Source organism: Coregonus lavaretus, assembly GCF_964263955.1.
Source record: "Coregonus lavaretus genome assembly, chromosome: 4".
Classification (NCBI taxonomy): domain Eukaryota; kingdom Metazoa; phylum Chordata; class Actinopteri; order Salmoniformes; family Salmonidae; genus Coregonus; species Coregonus lavaretus.
In genome coordinates, this window is record NC_139991.1 from 36,909,659 (window position 1) to 36,928,092 (window position 18,434).

Below are 18,434 nucleotides of genomic sequence, written 5' to 3' on the forward strand. Positions count from 1 at the left end.
AAATTCATAAAAAATCCTACAATGTGATTTTCTCGATTTTTTTTCCCTCAATTTGTCTGTCATAGTTGACGTGTACCTCTGATGAAAATTACAGGCCTCTCTCATATTTTTAAGTGGGAGAACTTGCACAATTGGTGGCTGACTAAATTCTTTTTTTCCCCACTGTAGGAGTACCTGTTTCATTGTTAACCGCTCAACACAGAATAGCCGCATGTGCGCACTCCCTCAAATCCTTTCGAACAAATATCCTTTCTATTTTATTCAACTATGTTCAATGGTATTCTTCATACTATAAAATAATATAAAATAATGCCACGGAATTCTAAGCAAATGTTGTCTGCTAAATGAACTAGTATAGCCCACCGCCATAAGGCATAGCCAGATCAGGGCCTAACATAAGGACATCGCAGAGTATGCTATTCTGTTCTTCTGAAATAGACTACATTTTCTTCATATCATGTTTCTTTAGACCTGTCTAAAATAAATAATTGATTTGTTGTGATGGTGTAGGCTATATTACATGGATTTATTAGACTTTTTTAAATGTAGATGTTCCAAAGGTCTGCATCAGTGGCTTGTAGGCTATGCGTGGAAGCCAGGAGATGCTAAATATGTTTATGTTAATTAACGGTCAATTACCGTGAGACGGGCAGTTATTTGCTTGACAATCACCGGCTGACAAAATGTAATGACCGCCATAGCCCTAGTCAGGACAACACTGGTATTGAAAGCTGTAGCTACACTTTGTATGTAGTTCATGATTAAAACATTAGTAAATCCAATGGATCTTTCAAATATCCATGGTAGCGGAGAGCAGGATGTGCCATTTGACAGAGAAGCCTTGTGACTCTTTCTCGTGAATGTCCCATGTCTGAACATCTTTGTGATTTCACATTTTATTCATATTTACAGATTATATGCAAGTTTATTACGGCACATAAAAGTTCACATGCTCAAAAAGGCATTTCTGCATAAGATGAAAGCTTTTTTTTACATTCAAATCCCTCCGGTGAAGTAGTGACGTTCGTCATACGCCCAGCTTTCTGAAACGGGTCACACTTGTACTGTTGCGCCAAAACATACATTCAAATTAATTTGATATAGCGCCCAGCCCTATCTGTGGGTAGAAACTATCACATTAGCGTACCTGCATCCAGTATTTCTCACACAGGTGCTGGGTAAAACAAGACAGCCATGCTCCCTTGTGTATGTCCTTCCACATTCCAATTTGACCATGTCTTTTTTCCCTCAGGATGACCCATACATGAGAGCGGACCCTCGCTACAGCAGATATGAAGGAGCCAACCCAGCCTACCCCCTATACAGAGAGCCCCAGCCAGAGAGACCCAGCTCCAGAACCAGCCAGTACTCAGACAGACCCTCCTCCAGGTCAGCGGAGAGTTACACTAGTACCAGTAACAGTACCCCATTACCAATGCAAACTGTGGAGAAGTCAATGTGTGCATGTTACTGTTGTACTGTTTACGTGGGTGGGTGGGATGGTCAAAATTCCTGCACACCTCCATTGACAGTTTGGGACTGGAAAAGCCTTTGTTTGCTTCATGTATTTGTGTGTGTAGTTGCTATAGAGCCTAACATTTAGGTAAGGACCACCTGTAACTGTCAGTTAGTTGAAGAACCTATCGTCTGACATTTTTGACCACCCCTCCGTGAGCTTGTGGACACTCAATCCTCCCTTTTTTCTGCTCATCCCAGGCAAGGTCTCCTTCCCGAAGACTATCAGAGAGCTAACCGAAGTGCTTATGATGACTACTATGCAGAGTATTACAAAAACCAGTACGGAGGTAAGAGCCACAGTACCAACCACCAATGACTTAGTTACATTGCGACAACTATGGTATAAAACCTTACAATAGTGTTACACTGTCTACTAAACACAAATAATTACACTGTTGTAGTCAGTAATTATTACTACACATAGTAATGTACATTGGGTTAAGCCTAATTTACAGTGTACAAAATATTAAGAACACCTTCGTAATATTGAGTTGCACTCCACCCTTTTGCCCTCAGAACAGCCTTAATTCGTCGGGGCATGGACCAACAGTGCATTCGAAAAGTATTCAGACCCTTGTGACTTCCACATTTTGTTACGTTACAGCCTTATTCTAAAATTGATTAAATTGTTTTTCCCCCCCTCATCAATCTACACTGATTAAATTGTTTTTCCCCCCCTCATCAATCTACACGCAATACCCCATAATGACGAAGCAAAAACAGGTTTTTAATAGTTTTTGCAAATGTAATAAAAATAAAAACTGAAATAAATACATTTCCATAAGTATTCAGACCCTTTACTCAGTACTTTGTTGAAGCACCTTTTGGCAGCGATTACAGCCTTGAGTCTTCTTGGGTATGACGCTACAAGCTTGGCACACCTGTATTTGGGGAGTTTCTCCCATTCTTCCTCTCAAGCTCTGTCAGGTTGGATGGGGAGTGTCACGGCACAGCTATTTTCAGGTCTCTCCAGAGATGTTGATCAGGTTCAAGTCTGGGGTCTGGCTGGGCCACTCAAGGACATTCAGAGACTTGTCCCGAAGCCACTCCTGTGTTGTCTTGGCTGTGTGCTTAGGGTCGTTGTCCTGTTGGAAGGTGAACCTTCGCCCCAGTCTGAGGTTCTGAGCACTTTGGAGCAGGTTTTCATCAAGGATCTCTCAGTACTTTGCTCCGTTCATCTTTCCCTCGATCCTGACTAGTCTCCCAGTCTCTGCCGCTGAAAAACATCCCCACAGCATGATGCTGCCACCACCATGCTTCACCATAGGGATGGTGCCAGGTTTCATCCAGATGTGATGCTTGGCATTCAGGCCAAAGAGTTCAATCTTGGTTTCATCAGACCAGAGAATCTTATTTCTCATGGTCAGAGTACTTTAGGTGCCTTTTGGCAAACTCCAAGTGGGCTGTCATGTTCCTTTTACTGAGGAGTAGCTTCTGTCTGGCCACTCTACCATAAAGGCCTGATTGGTGGAGTGCTGCAGAGATGTTTGTCCTTCTGGAAGGTTCTCCCATCTCCACAGAGGAACTCTGGAGCTCTGTCAGATTGACCATTGGGTTCTTGGTCACCTCCCTGACCAAGGCCCTTCTCCCCCAATTGCTCAGTTTGGCCGGGCGGCCAGCTCTAGGAAGAGTCTTGGTGGTTCCAAACTTATTCCATTTAAGAATGATGGAGGCCACTGTGTTGTTGGGGACCAATGCTGCAGACATTTTTTGGTACCCTTCCCCAGATCTGTGCCTCGACACAATCCTCTCGGAGCCCTACGGTCAATTCCTTCAACCTCATGGCTTGGTTTTTGCTCTGACATGCACTGTCAACTGTGGGAGCTTATATAGACAGGTGTGTGCCTTTCCAAATCATGTCCAATCAATAGAATTTACCACAGGTGGACTCCAATCAAGTTGTAGAAACATCTCAAGGATGGTCAATGGAAACAGGATGCACCTGAGCTCAATTTCGAGTCTCATAACAATAATCAATACTTATGTAAATAAGGTATTTCTGTTTTACATTTTTTATGAATGTGAAAACAATTATAAAAATCTGTTTTTGTTTTGTCATTATTGTGTATAGATTGCTTTTTTAAATAAAAAATCCATTATAGAATAAGGCTGTAACGTAACAAAGTGGAAAAAGTGAAGGGGTCTGAATACTTTCCGAATGCATTGTATGTACATGAAGGCAGGGTAAAGTCAATAGGCATCCGGATAGACAATGATGATAATAATAAGGGTAAAATAAAGAACAGAGTAGCAGCAGAAAATGATGAGTGTAAAAGTGTGTGTATGTTTTTGTGTTGTGTCGGTATGCGTGTGTGTATGTAGTGTTAGAATGTGTGAGGGATTTTTGTGGGAGTGACAGTAGTGTGTGTGTATATACAAAGTCTAATTAGTGTGCGTAGGGTCAGTGCAAAATAGTCAGTGCAGATAATTCCTGTACCATTAATTGACTATTCAGCAGTCTGGCCATTTAGCGGTCTTATGGCTTGGGGGTAGAAGCTGTCTCGGAGCCTGTTGGTACGAGAGCCGATGCTAGGGTACCGTTTGCAGGACTTTAGCAGAGTGAAAAGTCTATGGCTTGGGTGGCTGGGGTCTTTGTCAATTTTCCGGGCCTTCCTCTGACACCGCCTGATATAGAGGTCCTGGGCTGTCCGCACCACCCTGTATAGCACTTTGTGGTGATGCAGCCAATCAAGGTACTCTCAATGGTGCAGCTGTATAACTTTTTGAGGATCTGAGGGCCCATGCCAAACCTTCAGCCTCCTGAGGGGGAAGAGTTGCTGCCGTGCCCTCTTCACGACTGCGGGTTTGTGTGGACGGGTTTGTGTGGACCATGTTAAGTCTTTAGTGATATGGACAACAAGGAACTTAAAGCTCTCGACTCGCTCCACAACAGCCCTGTGGATGGGGGCGTGCTCTCCCCTCTTTCTCCTATAGTCCACGATCAGCTCCTTGGTCTTACTGAGGTTGAGGGAGAGGTTGTTGTTCTGACACCACGCTGCTAAGTCTCTGACCTCCTCCCTGTAGGCTGATTCATCGCTGTTGGTGATCACGCCTACCACCGTTGTGTCGTTAGCAAACTTGATGGTGTTGGAGACATGCGCGGCTGCGCAGTCGTGGGTGAACAGGGAGTACAAGAGGGGACTAAGTACACACCCCTGAGGGGCCCCTGTGTTGAGGGTCAGCGTGGCGGAGGTGTTGTCGCCTACCCTCACCTCCTGGAGCTGACCCGTCAGGAAGTCCAGGATCCAGTTGCAGAGGGAGGGGTTCAGTCCCAGGGTCCCTAGCTTGGTGATGAGCTTGGAGGGGACTATGGTGTTGAACGCTGCACTGAACAGCATTCTCACAAAGGTGTTCCTTTTGTCCTGCTGGGCAGTGTGGAATGCGATTGAGATTGTGTCATGTGTGGATCTGTTGGGGCGGTATGCGAATTGGAGTGGGTCTAGGGTTTCCGGGATGATGGTGTTGATGTGAGCCATGACCAGCCTTTCAAAGCACTTCATGGCTACCGACGTGTGTGCTACGGGGTGGCAATAATTTAGGCAGGTTACCTTCGCTTTCTTGGACACAGGGACTATGGTGGTCTGCTTGAAACATGTACGTATTACAGACTCGGTCAAGGAGAGGTTGAAAATGTCAGTGAAAACACTTGCCAGTTGCTTTGAGTACACATCCTGGTAATCCGTCTGGCCCCGCGGCTTTGTGACTGTGTTTAATGGTCTTGCTCACATCGGCTACGGAGAGTGTGATCACACAGTCGTGTGCTCTCATGCACGCTTCAGTGTTGCTTGCCTCGAAGCGAGCATAAAAGGCATTTAGCTCGCCTGGTAGTTTCCCTTTGTAGTCCGTAATAGTTTGCAAGCCCTGCCACATCCTTCGAGTGTCAGAGCCGGTGTTGTAGGATTCAATTTAGTCCTGTATTGACGCTTTGCCTGTTTGTTGGTTCATCTGAGGGCATATCGGGATTTCTTATAAGCTTCCGGATTAGTGTCCCGCTCCTTGAAAGCGGCAGCTCTAGCTTTCAGCTCGGTGCAGATGTTGCCTATAATTCATGGCTTCTGGTTGGGATATGCACGTACGGTCGTCAATGCACTTATTGATGAAGCCGGTGACTGAGGTGCTATACTCCTCAATGCCATTGGATGAATCCCGGAACATATTCTAGTCTGTGCTAGGAAAACTGTCCTGTAGCGTAGCATCCGCGTCATCTGACCACTTCCGTATTGAGCGAGTCACTGGTATTTCCTGCTTTAGTTTTTGCTTGAAAGCAGGAATCAGGAGGATAGAATTATGGTCAGATTTGCCAAGTGGAGGGCGAGGAGAGCTCTGTGTGTGTCTCTGTGTATTGAGTAAAGGTGGTCGAGAGTTTTTTATTTCCTCTGGTTGCACGTGACATGCTGGTAGAAATTAGGTCAAACGGATTTAAGTCCCCGGCCACTAGGAGCGCCGCTTCTGGATGAGCATTTTCTTGTTTGCTTATGGCCTTATATAGTTGGGTTGGAACTCGTAAGATGTCGCCCTTCTCCGTCTGTGTTACCTGATGATCTTCCCTGATGTTTTCCTGAACTTTTCAATACCTCACTTTGTGATGCAATTGTTACACCTTTCCTATATTCAAGTCATTTGACATATTTTCATATTAGCCTTATGAACATATAAACTTTGTTGCAGATTCTGTCTGTGCTAGAATGGTTATAAACACCATAAAATTATAAAAAAAATTATATCGGTATTGGCGCAGAACTTCCACATCGGTGCATCCCTAACTTGAACATGTAAAACCAGATAGAAAGTATGTAGAAATTATAATGAAATAACTGCCCTTTTTCTTGCTCACAAATTGATTTTGATGAACAAATCGGTCCCAAAATAATCTGTGCGGCCCTCCATGGAATTAAGAAATCCGATGTGGCCCTCGAGCCAAAAGGTTTGCCCACTCCTGGGTTTAGGATCACTGCTGTGAAAACAGTGTAACAACAAATTATTAAAATACAGTGGGGAAAAATAGTATTTAGTCAGCCACCAATTGTGCAAGTTCTCCCACTTAAAAAGATGAGAGGCCTGTAATTTTCATCATAGGTACACGTCAACTATGACAGACAAATTGAGAAAAGAAAATCCAGAAAATCACATTGTAGGATTTGTAATGAATTTATTTGCAAATTATGGTGGAAAATAAGTATTTGGTCACCTACAAACAAGCAAGATTTCTGGCTCTCACAGACCTGTAACTTCTTCTTTAAGAGGCTCCTCTGTCCTCCACTCGTTACCTGTATTAATGGCACCTGTTTGAACTTGTTATCAGTATAAAATACACCTGTCCACAACCTCAGTCACACTCCAAACTCCACTATGGCCAAGACCAAAGAGCTGTCAAAGGACACCAGAAACAAAATTGTAGACCTGCACCAGGCTGGGAAGACTGAATCTGCAATAGGTAAGCAGCTTGGTTTGAAGAAATCAACTGTGGGAGCAATTATTAGGAAATGGAAGACATACAACATTTACATTTAAGTCATTTAGCAGACGCTCTTATCCAGAGCGACTTACAAATTGGTGCATTCACCCTATAGCCAGTGGGTTAACCACTTTACAACAACATTTTTTTATTTTATTTTATTATTATTATTTTTTTTGGGGGGGGGGGGGGCTAGAAGGATTACTTCATCCTATCCCAGGTATTCCTTAAAGAGGTGGGGTTTCAAATGTCTCCGGAAGGTGGTGAGTGACTCCGCTGTCCTGGCGTCGTGAGGGAGCTTGTTCCACCATTGGGGTGCCAGAGCAGCGAACAGTTTTGACTGGGCTGAGCGGGAACTATGCTTCCGCAGAGGAAGGGGAGCCAGCAGGCCAGAGGTGGATGAACGCAATGCCCTCGTTTGGGTGTAGGGACTGATCAGAGCCTGAAGGTACGGAGGTGCCGTTCCCCTCACTGCTCCATAGGCAAGCACCATGGTCTTGTAACGGATGCGAGCTTCAACTGGAAGCCAGTGGAGTGTGCGGAGGAGGGGGGTGACGTGAGAGAACTTGGGAAGGTTGAACACCAGACGGGCTGCGGCATTCTGGATGAGTTGTAGGGGTTTAATGGCACAGGCAGGGAGCCCAGCCAACAGCGAGTTGCAGTAATCCAGACGGGAGATGACAAGTGCCTGGATTAGGACCTGGCCGCTTCCCGTGTAAGGCAGGGTCGTACTCTCCGAATGTTGTAGAGCATGAACCTGCAGGATCGGGTCACCACCTTGATGTTAGCGGAGAACGACAGGGTGTTGTCCAGGGTCACGCCAAGGCTCTTCGCACTCTGGGAGGAGGACACAACGGAGTTGTCAACTGTGATGGCGAGATCATGGAACGGGCAGTCCTTCCACTGATAATCTCCCTTGATCTGGGGCTCCACGCAAGATCTCACCCCGTGGGGTCAAAATGATCACAAGAACGGTGAGCAAAAATCCCAGAACCACACGGGGGGACCTAGTGAATGACCTGCAGAGAGCTGGGACCAAAGTAACAAAGCCTACCATCAGTAACACACTACGCCGCCAGGGACTCAAATCCTGCAGTGCCAGACGTGTCCCCCTGCTTAAGCCAGTACATGTCCAGGCCCGTCTGAAGTTTGCTAGAGTGCATTTGGATGATCCAGAAGAGGATTGGGAGAATGTCATATGGTCAGATGAAACCAAAATAGAACTTTTTGGTAAAAACTCAACTCGTCATGTTTGGAGGACAAAGAATGCTGAGTTGCATCCAAAGAACACCATACCGACTGTGAAGCATGGGGGTGGAAACATCATGCTTTGGGGCTGTTTTTCTGCAAAGGGACCAGGATGACTGATCCGTGTAAAGGAAAGAATGAATGGGGCCATGTATCGTGAGATTTTGAGTGAAAACCTCCTTCCATCAGCAAGGGCATTGAAGATGAAACGTGGCTGGGTCTTTCAGTATGACAATGATCCCAAACACACCGCCCGGGCAACGAAGGAGTGGCTTCATAAGAAGCATTTCAAGGTCCTGGAGTGGCCTAGCCAGTCTCCAGATCTCAACCCCATAGAAAATCTTTGGAGGGAGTTGAAAGTCTGTGTTGCCCAGCGACAGCCCCAAAACATCACTGCTCTAGAGGAGATCTGCATGGAGGAATGGGCCAAAATACCAGCAACAGTGTGTGAAAACCTTGTGAAGACTTACAGAAAACTTTTGACCTGTGTCTTTGCCAACAAAGGGTATATAACAAAGTATTTAGAAACTTTTGTTATTGACCAAATACTTATTTTCCACCATAATTTGCAAATAAATTCATAAAAAATCCTACAATGTGATTTTCTGGATTCTTTTTCTCATTTTGTCTGTCATAGTTGAAGTGTACCTATGATGAAAATTACAGGCCTCTCTCATCTTTTTAAGTGGGAGAACTTGCACAATTGGTGGCTGACTAAATACTTTTTTTCCCCACTGTACTTGTTTTTCCAGTTATTCCCTTTTTCTGCACTTTTCTCTCTACGCGTATTCTGACCTTGAACTTAAGCATGAGAAACATGAAGGTGTGGTGGATGTGTGTCTACAGATGCGCCATGTTCTGACCTTGACTTAATTCCCCTCATAATTCCACCCCCTTTACGCGTGATGAAACGATGAATAAGATTGAGTAACCTATCGGTTCCAAGTGGAACATCTACTTTCTTTTTCAGATAGAAATAACACCATTATCCATACACTGCAATTTACAAATTGAGAAGAGATATTGATAAGAGCTAGGTAAGCCATTTGGATAAGGGGATTGTAAATATAAATGACAATTGTTTTAGATCTATTTTACCTTATCGCTGGAGACAAATGTGAAACCAGTCATATGGCAGTAAACTGAAGTGTATATAAACATATCACCTTTTCCACAGTGAAGTTTATGAAATGCTGGCCTTATAATTTGGGATGAAATTTGGAGACCCAGGCTATAGGCTTCTGTAGCCATGCGCAAATTACAGTATAGCGCCAAACCTACCGAGTTGATTTATAATTTCTAGAATGTTTTAATTATATGCCCGGACTTTCCACTCTTTTTAAAAAAATCAATTTGTATGGTGTTAAATATTAGCCACTCTGTATCCACCATCAGTTATACCCACATGCATTTATAACGGTCACTGACTTTCGTGTTAGTTCCCTTACATTTTGCATCATTCCATTACATCGTTAGTTTACCTTTCTTTCTTCTGTCACCTTTGTGTGGTTCTTACTGAGGATCGCTAGCAATAGTGGATCATATTAGGTTAACGTAGGCCATTACAAGTTGTGCAATAATTTGGGACATGTAGCCTATTTGAATCATTATGGACAGACCATATTTAGCAGTTTTAAACCTGGAGCCTGGCGCATGGTTCACGACGACTGGACCGTTGTCATCACAATTCCATGATTAGTGAGAATTATTAGGGTAGATTTATAGGACTACAGTTCAACACCTATCGTACACTTTTTAACCTTCTAATATTTCATGGATTGAACTATTTGAATATGGCAACTTTCAGGATAAATCAAACAAATTTTTTATTCACCAATATATTTCATGCGTAAAGGCTCTCCAAACCGTTATTTATTTGTATTATTCATCAATACTTTCCTAATACAAAATTATTTACAAGATCTGAATATTTTAAAATCTACCAATTGGTGCTGAAAAGGAGAAAATATGTGTGTATTTACATCGCTTTCTTTCATTGATCCCTAATATTCTGAACCGTTCTCTCCATATATTCTAGTGAGTCTGTTGAGAAAATTCTAATTAAAGGTACACCAAATTTAAAGGGATGGCTTTAGATAAATGTACTGAAAACCCTATTGAATGAAAACTCCATGAGAAAATCTGTTGTCCAGCAAGTGGGAGGGTTTTCAGCGGTTTAATAAAATGTATTCAGCGCACAATAGGGAACCACGCCTGGAAAGCCCGTTACGCACCTGCATAAGATCTGAATACCAACTACGGAGAAGTACGTAGGAAAGGCGTACATTTCTTCTGAATCGGGCCCTTAGTGAATAGGTGCTGCCAGCAATAGACAATGTACAAACAGAATACAGACACAAAGTCAACATACAAAATATACATACATAATTGACAATATAAATACAGTAAACATCAGGATTAATTGCAACAACAATGATATAATAATAAGAACTCTAATGGAGTGTAGCTAACGTTGACGTAATCCTGATGGTCTCCACTGGTCTCTGTGTTTGTTCAGACCGGAGCAGGTGGGAGGGCTACAATGCTTCAGCAGGCGCTTACGACCCCCGCTACAGAGACTACTATGACCAGAACTACTGGTACAACTACAACCCTGAGGCCTACCGGGGCAGGGAGGCTGCCTACTACAACCAGCAGCCCACCCAGCAGTACCCTGCCGCCACCGCCAGGTATTCGGTTATACAGCCTTGATTGTTGTAAAAATATATATTCTGGGTCATTTTTTCATTGAGATATAATGTCACTAATGATAGGGAAAAACAAATGGGTAGAGGAATACAGAATGAAGGTGCAGGCAGGGTTTGAAACCATGCCGCAAGGGGCAATGTGTGGTCCGGAGTTAGAAGTGCTACCACTAAACCAGACTATGGATTAATTAGCACTTGATTGATTAGCACTTCCAGATGCTCAGTCATAGTGGTTTACATTTGGTATTTAGCTTAACTCGCCTCATCCACAACCAACTTGTAACATCCATCACACACTACAGGAGCAAGAATGACTGAATTCAAAAGTCCAGCATTTCTACTTCGATGGCTGTTGTCTATATTGTGATTTCTGTTCTCTGTTGTGGTAATGATTGTGGGCTAAACTCTAACTTTCTAATAAAAGTTTGACATATTTATGTTGAAGGGATGGTTCACCTGAATTACAAAATTACATATTTGTTTCTTTACCTTGTAAGGGAAAAAAGTATTTGATCCCCTGCTGATTTTGTATGTTTGCCCACTGACAAAGACATGATCAGTCTATAATTTTAATGGTAGGTTTATTTGAACAGTGAGAGACAGAATAACAACAAAAAAATCCAGAAAAATGCATGTCAAAAATGTTATAAATTGATTTGCATTTTAATGAGGGAAATAAGTATTTGACCCCTCTGCAAAACATGACTTAGTACTTGGTAGCAAAACCCTTGTTGGCAATCACAGAGGTCAGATGTTTCTTGTAGTTGGCCACCAGGTTTGCACACATCTCAGGAGGGATTTTGTTCCACTCCTCTTTGCAGATCTTCTCCAAGTCATTAAGGTTTTGAGGCTGACGTTTGGCAACTCGACCCTTCAGCTCCCTCCACAGATTTTGAATGGGATTAAGGTCTGGAGACTGGCTAGGCCACTCCAGGACCTTAATGTGCTTCTTCTTGAGCCACTCTTTTGATGCCAAAGAGCTCGATTTTGGTCTCATCTGACCACAACACTTTCACTCAGTTCTCCTCTGAATCATTCAGATGTTCATTGGCAAACTTCAGACGGCCCTGTATATTTCTTGAGCAGGGGGACCTTGCGGGCCCTGCAGAATTTCAGTCCTTCACGGCTTAGTGTGTTACCAATTGTTTTCTTGGTGACGATGATCCCAGCTGCCTTGAGATCATTGACAAGATCCTCCCGTGTAGTTCTGGGCTGATTCCTCACCATTCTCATGATCATTGCAACTCCACGAGGTGAGATCTTGCATGGAGCCCCAGGCCGAGGGAGATTGACAGTTATTTTGTGTTTCTTCCATTTGCGAATAATCGCACCAACTGTTGTCACCTTCTCACCAAGCTGCTTGGCAATGGTCTTGTAGCCCATTCCAGCCTTGTGTAGGTCTACAATCTTGTCCCTGACATCCTTGGAGAGCTCTTTGGTCTTGGCCATGGTGGAGAGTTTGGAATCTGATTGATTGATTGATTGCTTCTGTGGACAGGTGTCTTTTTATACAGGTAACAAGCTGAGATTAGGAGCACTCCCTTTAAGAGTGTGCTCCTAATCTCAGCTCGTTACCTGTATAAAAGACACCTGGGAGCCAGAAATCTTTCTGATTGAGAGGGGGTCAAATACTTATTTCCCTCATTAAAATGCAAATCAATTTATAACATTTTTGACATGCGTTTTTCTGGATTTTTTTGTTGTTATTCTGTCTCTCACTGTTCAAATAAACCTACCTTTAAAATTATAGACTGATCATTTCTTTGTCAGTGGGCAAACGTGCAAAATCAGCAGGGGATCAAATACTTTTTTTCTCCTCACTGTATGGACAAGGACATGGTGCATTCCATGGGTTAGGTTTGTTTACTTAGCCACTGCCACCACCTCCTAACTTTTGGGGTGAACTACCCCTTTAATGAGAGACCAGCCCTGAAATGATTGTTCTGCATTCCAATCTCAGCGTTAGTAATCGCCCCCCAGTGTGATGATTGTTGTGCCGCCTAACATGGCCAAGTCTAGTTCTAATGGAGTTTCTGTGTGTAGGCCACATGGCTATGACGACCAGTGGCGCTACTATCCTGGTTACGATGCCAGTTTTGACGATGACTACCGGCGGCAGAGGGACCCGTACAGGGACGATTTTGACAGACGGAGCGTCCACAGCGAACAGTCGGCCCACAGTCTACACAGCTCCCAAAGCCATCGCAGCCGACGCAGCAGCTTTAGCTCCCGCTCACAACAGGTTTGTGTGTCTATATGGATTTGAGAAAGACTGTCTTAATTTCCTCCCAGTGTTGGTACTTTTTTCTTTGTTTTTAGTGTGGGTCATCACATCTGTGTGTGAATCACTTTTGTGTTGTAGTTTCTTCAAACCATCCAAAATATTAACTAATGTACCCCCCTCTGCCCTGTAGAGCGAGGTGTATAGGTCCCAGCCTGACCTGACAGCGGTTTACGACCCCACTGTGTCTACCCTGCCTGTGGACTACTCCTATGGACAATACCCAGAGCAGACGGACCCCGGACAGAGCTTCAGCCAGTACCCCTACACCTCGGGCTACCAGGCAGACGACAGCACCTGGGTTGCCGCTGAGCAGCGTAAGAACATTGTTACTGGTAACATTCATTTGTCATTTCTGGTTTGCAGAATAGAAGAAAGAACCAGTAGGTGTTGAGTCCGATGAGTGATTCTGACTGATCTGGGGATTTTCCTGATTGCTGACCTTATCTGATTCTTGAAATGGCTTGTAGCCTTTTCCCCTCTGATTTGTCTCGATTGTGCTCGTCACAGTCCTGAGTAGTGGAAATTGGAACAGAATGTTCAGTCTGTTCAGATTTTGGATTGTTGATAAAGTTCTCCCTCTCCCCCCCAGCTCCTCCTCGTCCCGTTACTCCAGAGAAGTACTCGGTATCCCACCGCTGTGCCCGCTTCGGGCCAGGGGGTCAGCTGATCCAGGTCCTGCCCAACCTCCCCTCGGCCGGCCAGCCTGCTCTAGTGGAGATCCACAACATGGAGGTAACCCTGTGAACCCAACCCACAACCCAGCCTTCTGATCGGCTGAGGCCGGAATTCAATCGTCACCGATAGCGTTTCAAAGAGCACTGGAAATAATAAATCCATACTGGGATTCAAACAAATATTTGAAGTACGGGTGTGGCTTTGTGTCAATAATATCCCATGGTAATATCCATGTGATGTCAATCTTTAAATACACAGGGAGGTGATGGGATGTCCACTAAGCAGCTTGTGAAGTGTGTTGGCCATAATGAGGTTGACATCTTCAATACAGCATAAATAACCTGAGAAGAATGTTGTAGTTCAGGCAAATTCAAATCTGGACCTTGAAGCCAGTAACACTGCTGATTTTCATTCTTCCTCTCTAATCAAGGACTGATTTAGACCTGGAACACCAAGTGGGTGCAATTAATTATCAGGTAGAACAGAAAACCAGCAGTACTCTGGATCCTTCAGGGTCTGATTTGAATACCCCTGATGTAGTAGGTAGTTGTGCTATGGGCTCTTACTTACTTTAGGTCAGCTAGGTGCTGAACATGGCCCTGGTGTTTCACCGTCTGCTTCGGTGGTGTTGATGCTTCTGATGAGTCAGCTAGTCTGTGTAAGACATCCTTAACTGGGGGTCTGTCATTGATTGTTGTGAGAAGGTGTGAGGAACGATCAGCATTTTAGCACATGGGTGTAAGGATACGAATGGACTGAGATTGGCAATGACTAGAGGAGATGGCGGTTCACTTGCAGCTCATGTATCATCAGACGGATACAGAACTGAACATGCATGAAGGATTTACCACAGCTGAATTCTGTATATAGCATATTTTATACCCGACGTAAGTACGCAACGCAAGTACGCCATTAGCTACGCAAAATTGCTTTCTTGCGTAGTTGCATCGTGTTACAGATTTTGACCTGCACACTTGTGTGTATTTTTGTGACGTAAGTACGCAGGACAGCCATTTTGCACAGCTAATAAACTAGGCTGTTATAGATTAGGCAATACAGATGCTAAACAAAGTCATTGTTTTATTATCCACCATAGGAAAAAACACAATTTGATTAGATTGTGAAAGTATGACCATTAAATGTCCTTTTGAAGTGTAATTCTCGAACATCTCTTGTTCTTCCTACAGACGATGCTGCAGGACACACCAGACCAGTCCGAGCTGCGCTCCTTCCCCGGACCGCTTTTGAAGTAAGAGCGCTTTGACCTTTCACCCTTAACCCCTAATGCCTAGTCTCCTAGGATGAGATAAAGATAAGGCTAGATCCTAGCTAGTCTCTAACCCCAACTGCTTAGCTACGTGTTCTACCTGCTTGTCGGTCTGTGTGAGATTGATTACATTGCAGGCGGACTATGCAGAAGGATTGATCTACAAATCAACTTGTATCCCAAATTCTGTGATCAAAATGAGCAATTCTGTGCCTCGCCTTGCTCAAACTGGTTCCCTCAAACAAGCTGTGTGTTACTTCTCACAGGGAGGAGACTCACAAGGTCGACGTGATAAAGTTCTCCCAGAACAAAGGCCTGGAGTGTGCCCGCAACAACGACCTCCTGGACAAGGACTCGGCTGCCCTCCTCTGGGACTTCATCGTGCTGCTGTGTAGGCAGAACGGGGTAAGACTGGTGGTCGGAGGTGGGACAAGACTCTTAGATTATATATATAGTTTCATTGTCTGTTTATTACAGATGCATTAAAAGACAACAACAAAAAGATAAACATGGTATAGACCCTTCAAATTCAAATTTGGACCTTGAAGCCAGTTCCACTGCTTTTTTTTATATTCTTCCCTTCTAATTAGGGACTGATTTAGACCTGGGACACCAGGTGGGTGCCATTATCAGGCAAAACAGAAAACCAGCAATATATCTGGACCTTTAAGGGTTGGATTTAAATAACCCTGTTATAGACCGTTGCATCGAGCATACACAGACCGTTGCATCAGACATACTTGTGTGTACAGTGCATTCTGAAAGTATGCAGACCCCTTCCCTTTTTCCACATTTTGTTACGTTACTGCCTTATTCAAAAATGGATTTAATTAATTAATTTCCTCATCAATCTACACCAGGGGTGCCCAACCAGTCGATCGCGATCTACTGGTCGATCGCGGATTGCTTGCCAGTCGATCGTGAGATGATTATACATCTACAAAAATTCAGCCACACAAATCAATGCCTATAATCTCTTTATGTTTTAATGTTCGACAGTCCTCCATTCACAGCAATGTCTGAAAAGTCACGTGATTTACATAAAATATGACCAGTCCCTGCCCACTTATTGACGTATGCCTACTTAGTGCGGTTAGATGCCGCCCGCCAACTCCAAGTCGAGGTCACGGTGATGCCAGGCAGGTAGCTAGCTAGCTAACTTTGTAGCCAGATTAGTTCTTAAATTGTGTGGTGGACAGCAGCAATAATGAGTGAAGGGAAGGATACAAAAAACAGAAAACGTATCATTTCCACAAGGAATGGGAGGAGGATAATTTTTTCGTCATGTCAAACTCAAAATGTGTGTGCCTCATCTGCCATAATAGCATCGCTATTCCAAAGAAAGGTAACATAGAACGACATTTTAAAACCACACACAAAACCCAAGAAAGAGATTTTCCAGCAAAGACTGAATTACGAAGAAGAAAGGTACAAGAACTAAACAATCAACTGGCAGTGCAGCAGTCCATTTTCATAAGGCCTGTGACCAAAGGGAAGGCGGCAACCATAGCATCTTATCGTGTGAGTCACGTTCTTGCTAAGCATAAAAAGTTGTTAAAAAGAAAAAAAAGAAAAGCCATTTAGCAGACGCTTTTATCCAAAGCGACTTACAGTCATGCGTGCATACATTTTTTGTGTATGGGTGGTCCAGGGGATCAAACCCACTACCTTGGCGTTACAAGCGCCGTGCTCTACCAGCTGAGCTACAGAGATTATCAAAGAAGCATTTATTGAGGCTGCAGACTCGCTGTTTGTGGATTTTAAGAATAACATTCAGTTGTCCAGAAATACGGTGACAAGAAGATGTGAGGGATTAGCGGAGAACCTCGAGGATCAACTGAAGAAGGATATCGACAACTGCGAGTATTATTCCCTCCAGTTTGAAGAGTCCACAGAAATGGTAGATGTGGCACAGTTATGCATTTTCATCAGAATGGTATTTGACAACATGAGTACAAAGGAGGAACTACTCGCCATTTTGCCACTGAAAGGACATACAAGATATTTTGTATGCTTTTTATGGAGTTTGCTAGCAAATTCCAACTTCCCTTTTGTAAGCTTGTCTCCATTACTACCGATGCGGCGCCTGCTATGGTAGGCCGCATTAGTGGGTTTGTTGCATTGTACAAACGAGATTATTCTTTCCCGGACTTTCTTAGTTATCACTGCGTAATTCATCAGCAAGCTTTGTGCGGGAAGATGTTAAACATGAAAGAGGTGATGGATGTTGCGATGAAGATTGTGTGTTCTATTCGAGCAAGAAGCCTACAGCGGAAGCTATTTTGCGCTCACTTAGAAGAGACTGAAGCGGAGCACACAGACCTGCTGCTGCACACGGATGTGCGGTGGCTGAGCCGAGGTACATTTTTAGGGAGATTCAGTTAGTTGTTGCCTGAAATCAAGGAGTTTTTCAAGGTCTCCAAACATGCAGAATATGCTCAGCTAGAGGACACAGTGGCTCCTGGATGTAGCTTTTCTCACTGACCTAACTTACATTCTTAATGAATTGAATGTAGAGCTGCAAAGAAAAGGCAACCGTAATCGACATGATCAGCTCTGTGAACACTTTTAAATGCAAACTACAACTGCTCACAAGAAAGCTGCAATGTAAGGACCTGCACTTCTTTCAACACATGCGTTCAGAACTTGAACGTCAGGGCAAGGATACAGCACAACTTGACAGTGCACGTTACGTGGAGCAAGTCCAGAGCATCTTATCTGAGTTTGACAGTCGTTTCACTGACTTTGCATCACTTGAGCCTATTGCCACTTACGTGCTTTCCGTTTGGCACAGACATAAATGTGGAAGTCATTGCCTCCAAAATGGGATCACTTTCTCAGTTGGACACAACTATAGCAGAAACTGAAATTCTCACACTTCAAAATGACATTCAGCTGAAATCCAGGGCAACCACTGAGATGAAGGAATAGTTCTGGGAGCTACTGCTAGAGGAGAAGTATCCCAACATAAGAAGATGTGCTCTCAACTTATCAGCCCTTTTTGGATCAACCTACCTTTGTGAGTCTACATTTTCTCACATGAAGATAATAAAGTCCAAGTACAGATCTACAGTCGTGGTCAAAAGTTTTGAGAATGACACAAATACTAATTTTCACAAAGTCTGCTGCCTCAGTTTTGATGATGGCAATTTGCATATACTCCAGAATGTGATGAAGAGTGATAAGATGAATTGCAATTATTTGCAAAGTCCCTCTTTGCCATGAAAATGAACTTAATCCCCCAAAAACATTTCCACTGCATTTCAGCCCTGCCACAAA

At 43.7% G+C, this 18,434-nt stretch overlaps 1 protein-coding gene across 3 annotated transcripts in view; it reads left to right on the top strand.

The window, feature by feature from the left end:
- Nucleotides 1–18,434, top strand: part of sec16a (SEC16 homolog A, endoplasmic reticulum export factor) — a 76,491-nt gene that overhangs the window by 10,695 nt on the left and 47,362 nt on the right. For all 3 annotated transcript variants that reach the window (XM_084159739.1, XM_084159741.1, XM_084159740.1), the window contains exons 3-10: nucleotides 1,253–1,389; nucleotides 1,717–1,805; nucleotides 10,740–10,911; nucleotides 12,973–13,171; nucleotides 13,344–13,527; nucleotides 13,803–13,945; nucleotides 15,076–15,137; nucleotides 15,422–15,560. In XM_084159739.1, coding sequence (XP_084015865.1) covers nucleotides 1,253–1,389; nucleotides 1,717–1,805; nucleotides 10,740–10,911; nucleotides 12,973–13,171; nucleotides 13,344–13,527; nucleotides 13,803–13,945; nucleotides 15,076–15,137; nucleotides 15,422–15,560 — 1,125 coding nt within the window. The remainder of the gene's footprint in view (nucleotides 1–1,252; nucleotides 1,390–1,716; nucleotides 1,806–10,739; nucleotides 10,912–12,972; nucleotides 13,172–13,343; nucleotides 13,528–13,802; nucleotides 13,946–15,075; nucleotides 15,138–15,421; nucleotides 15,561–18,434) is intronic.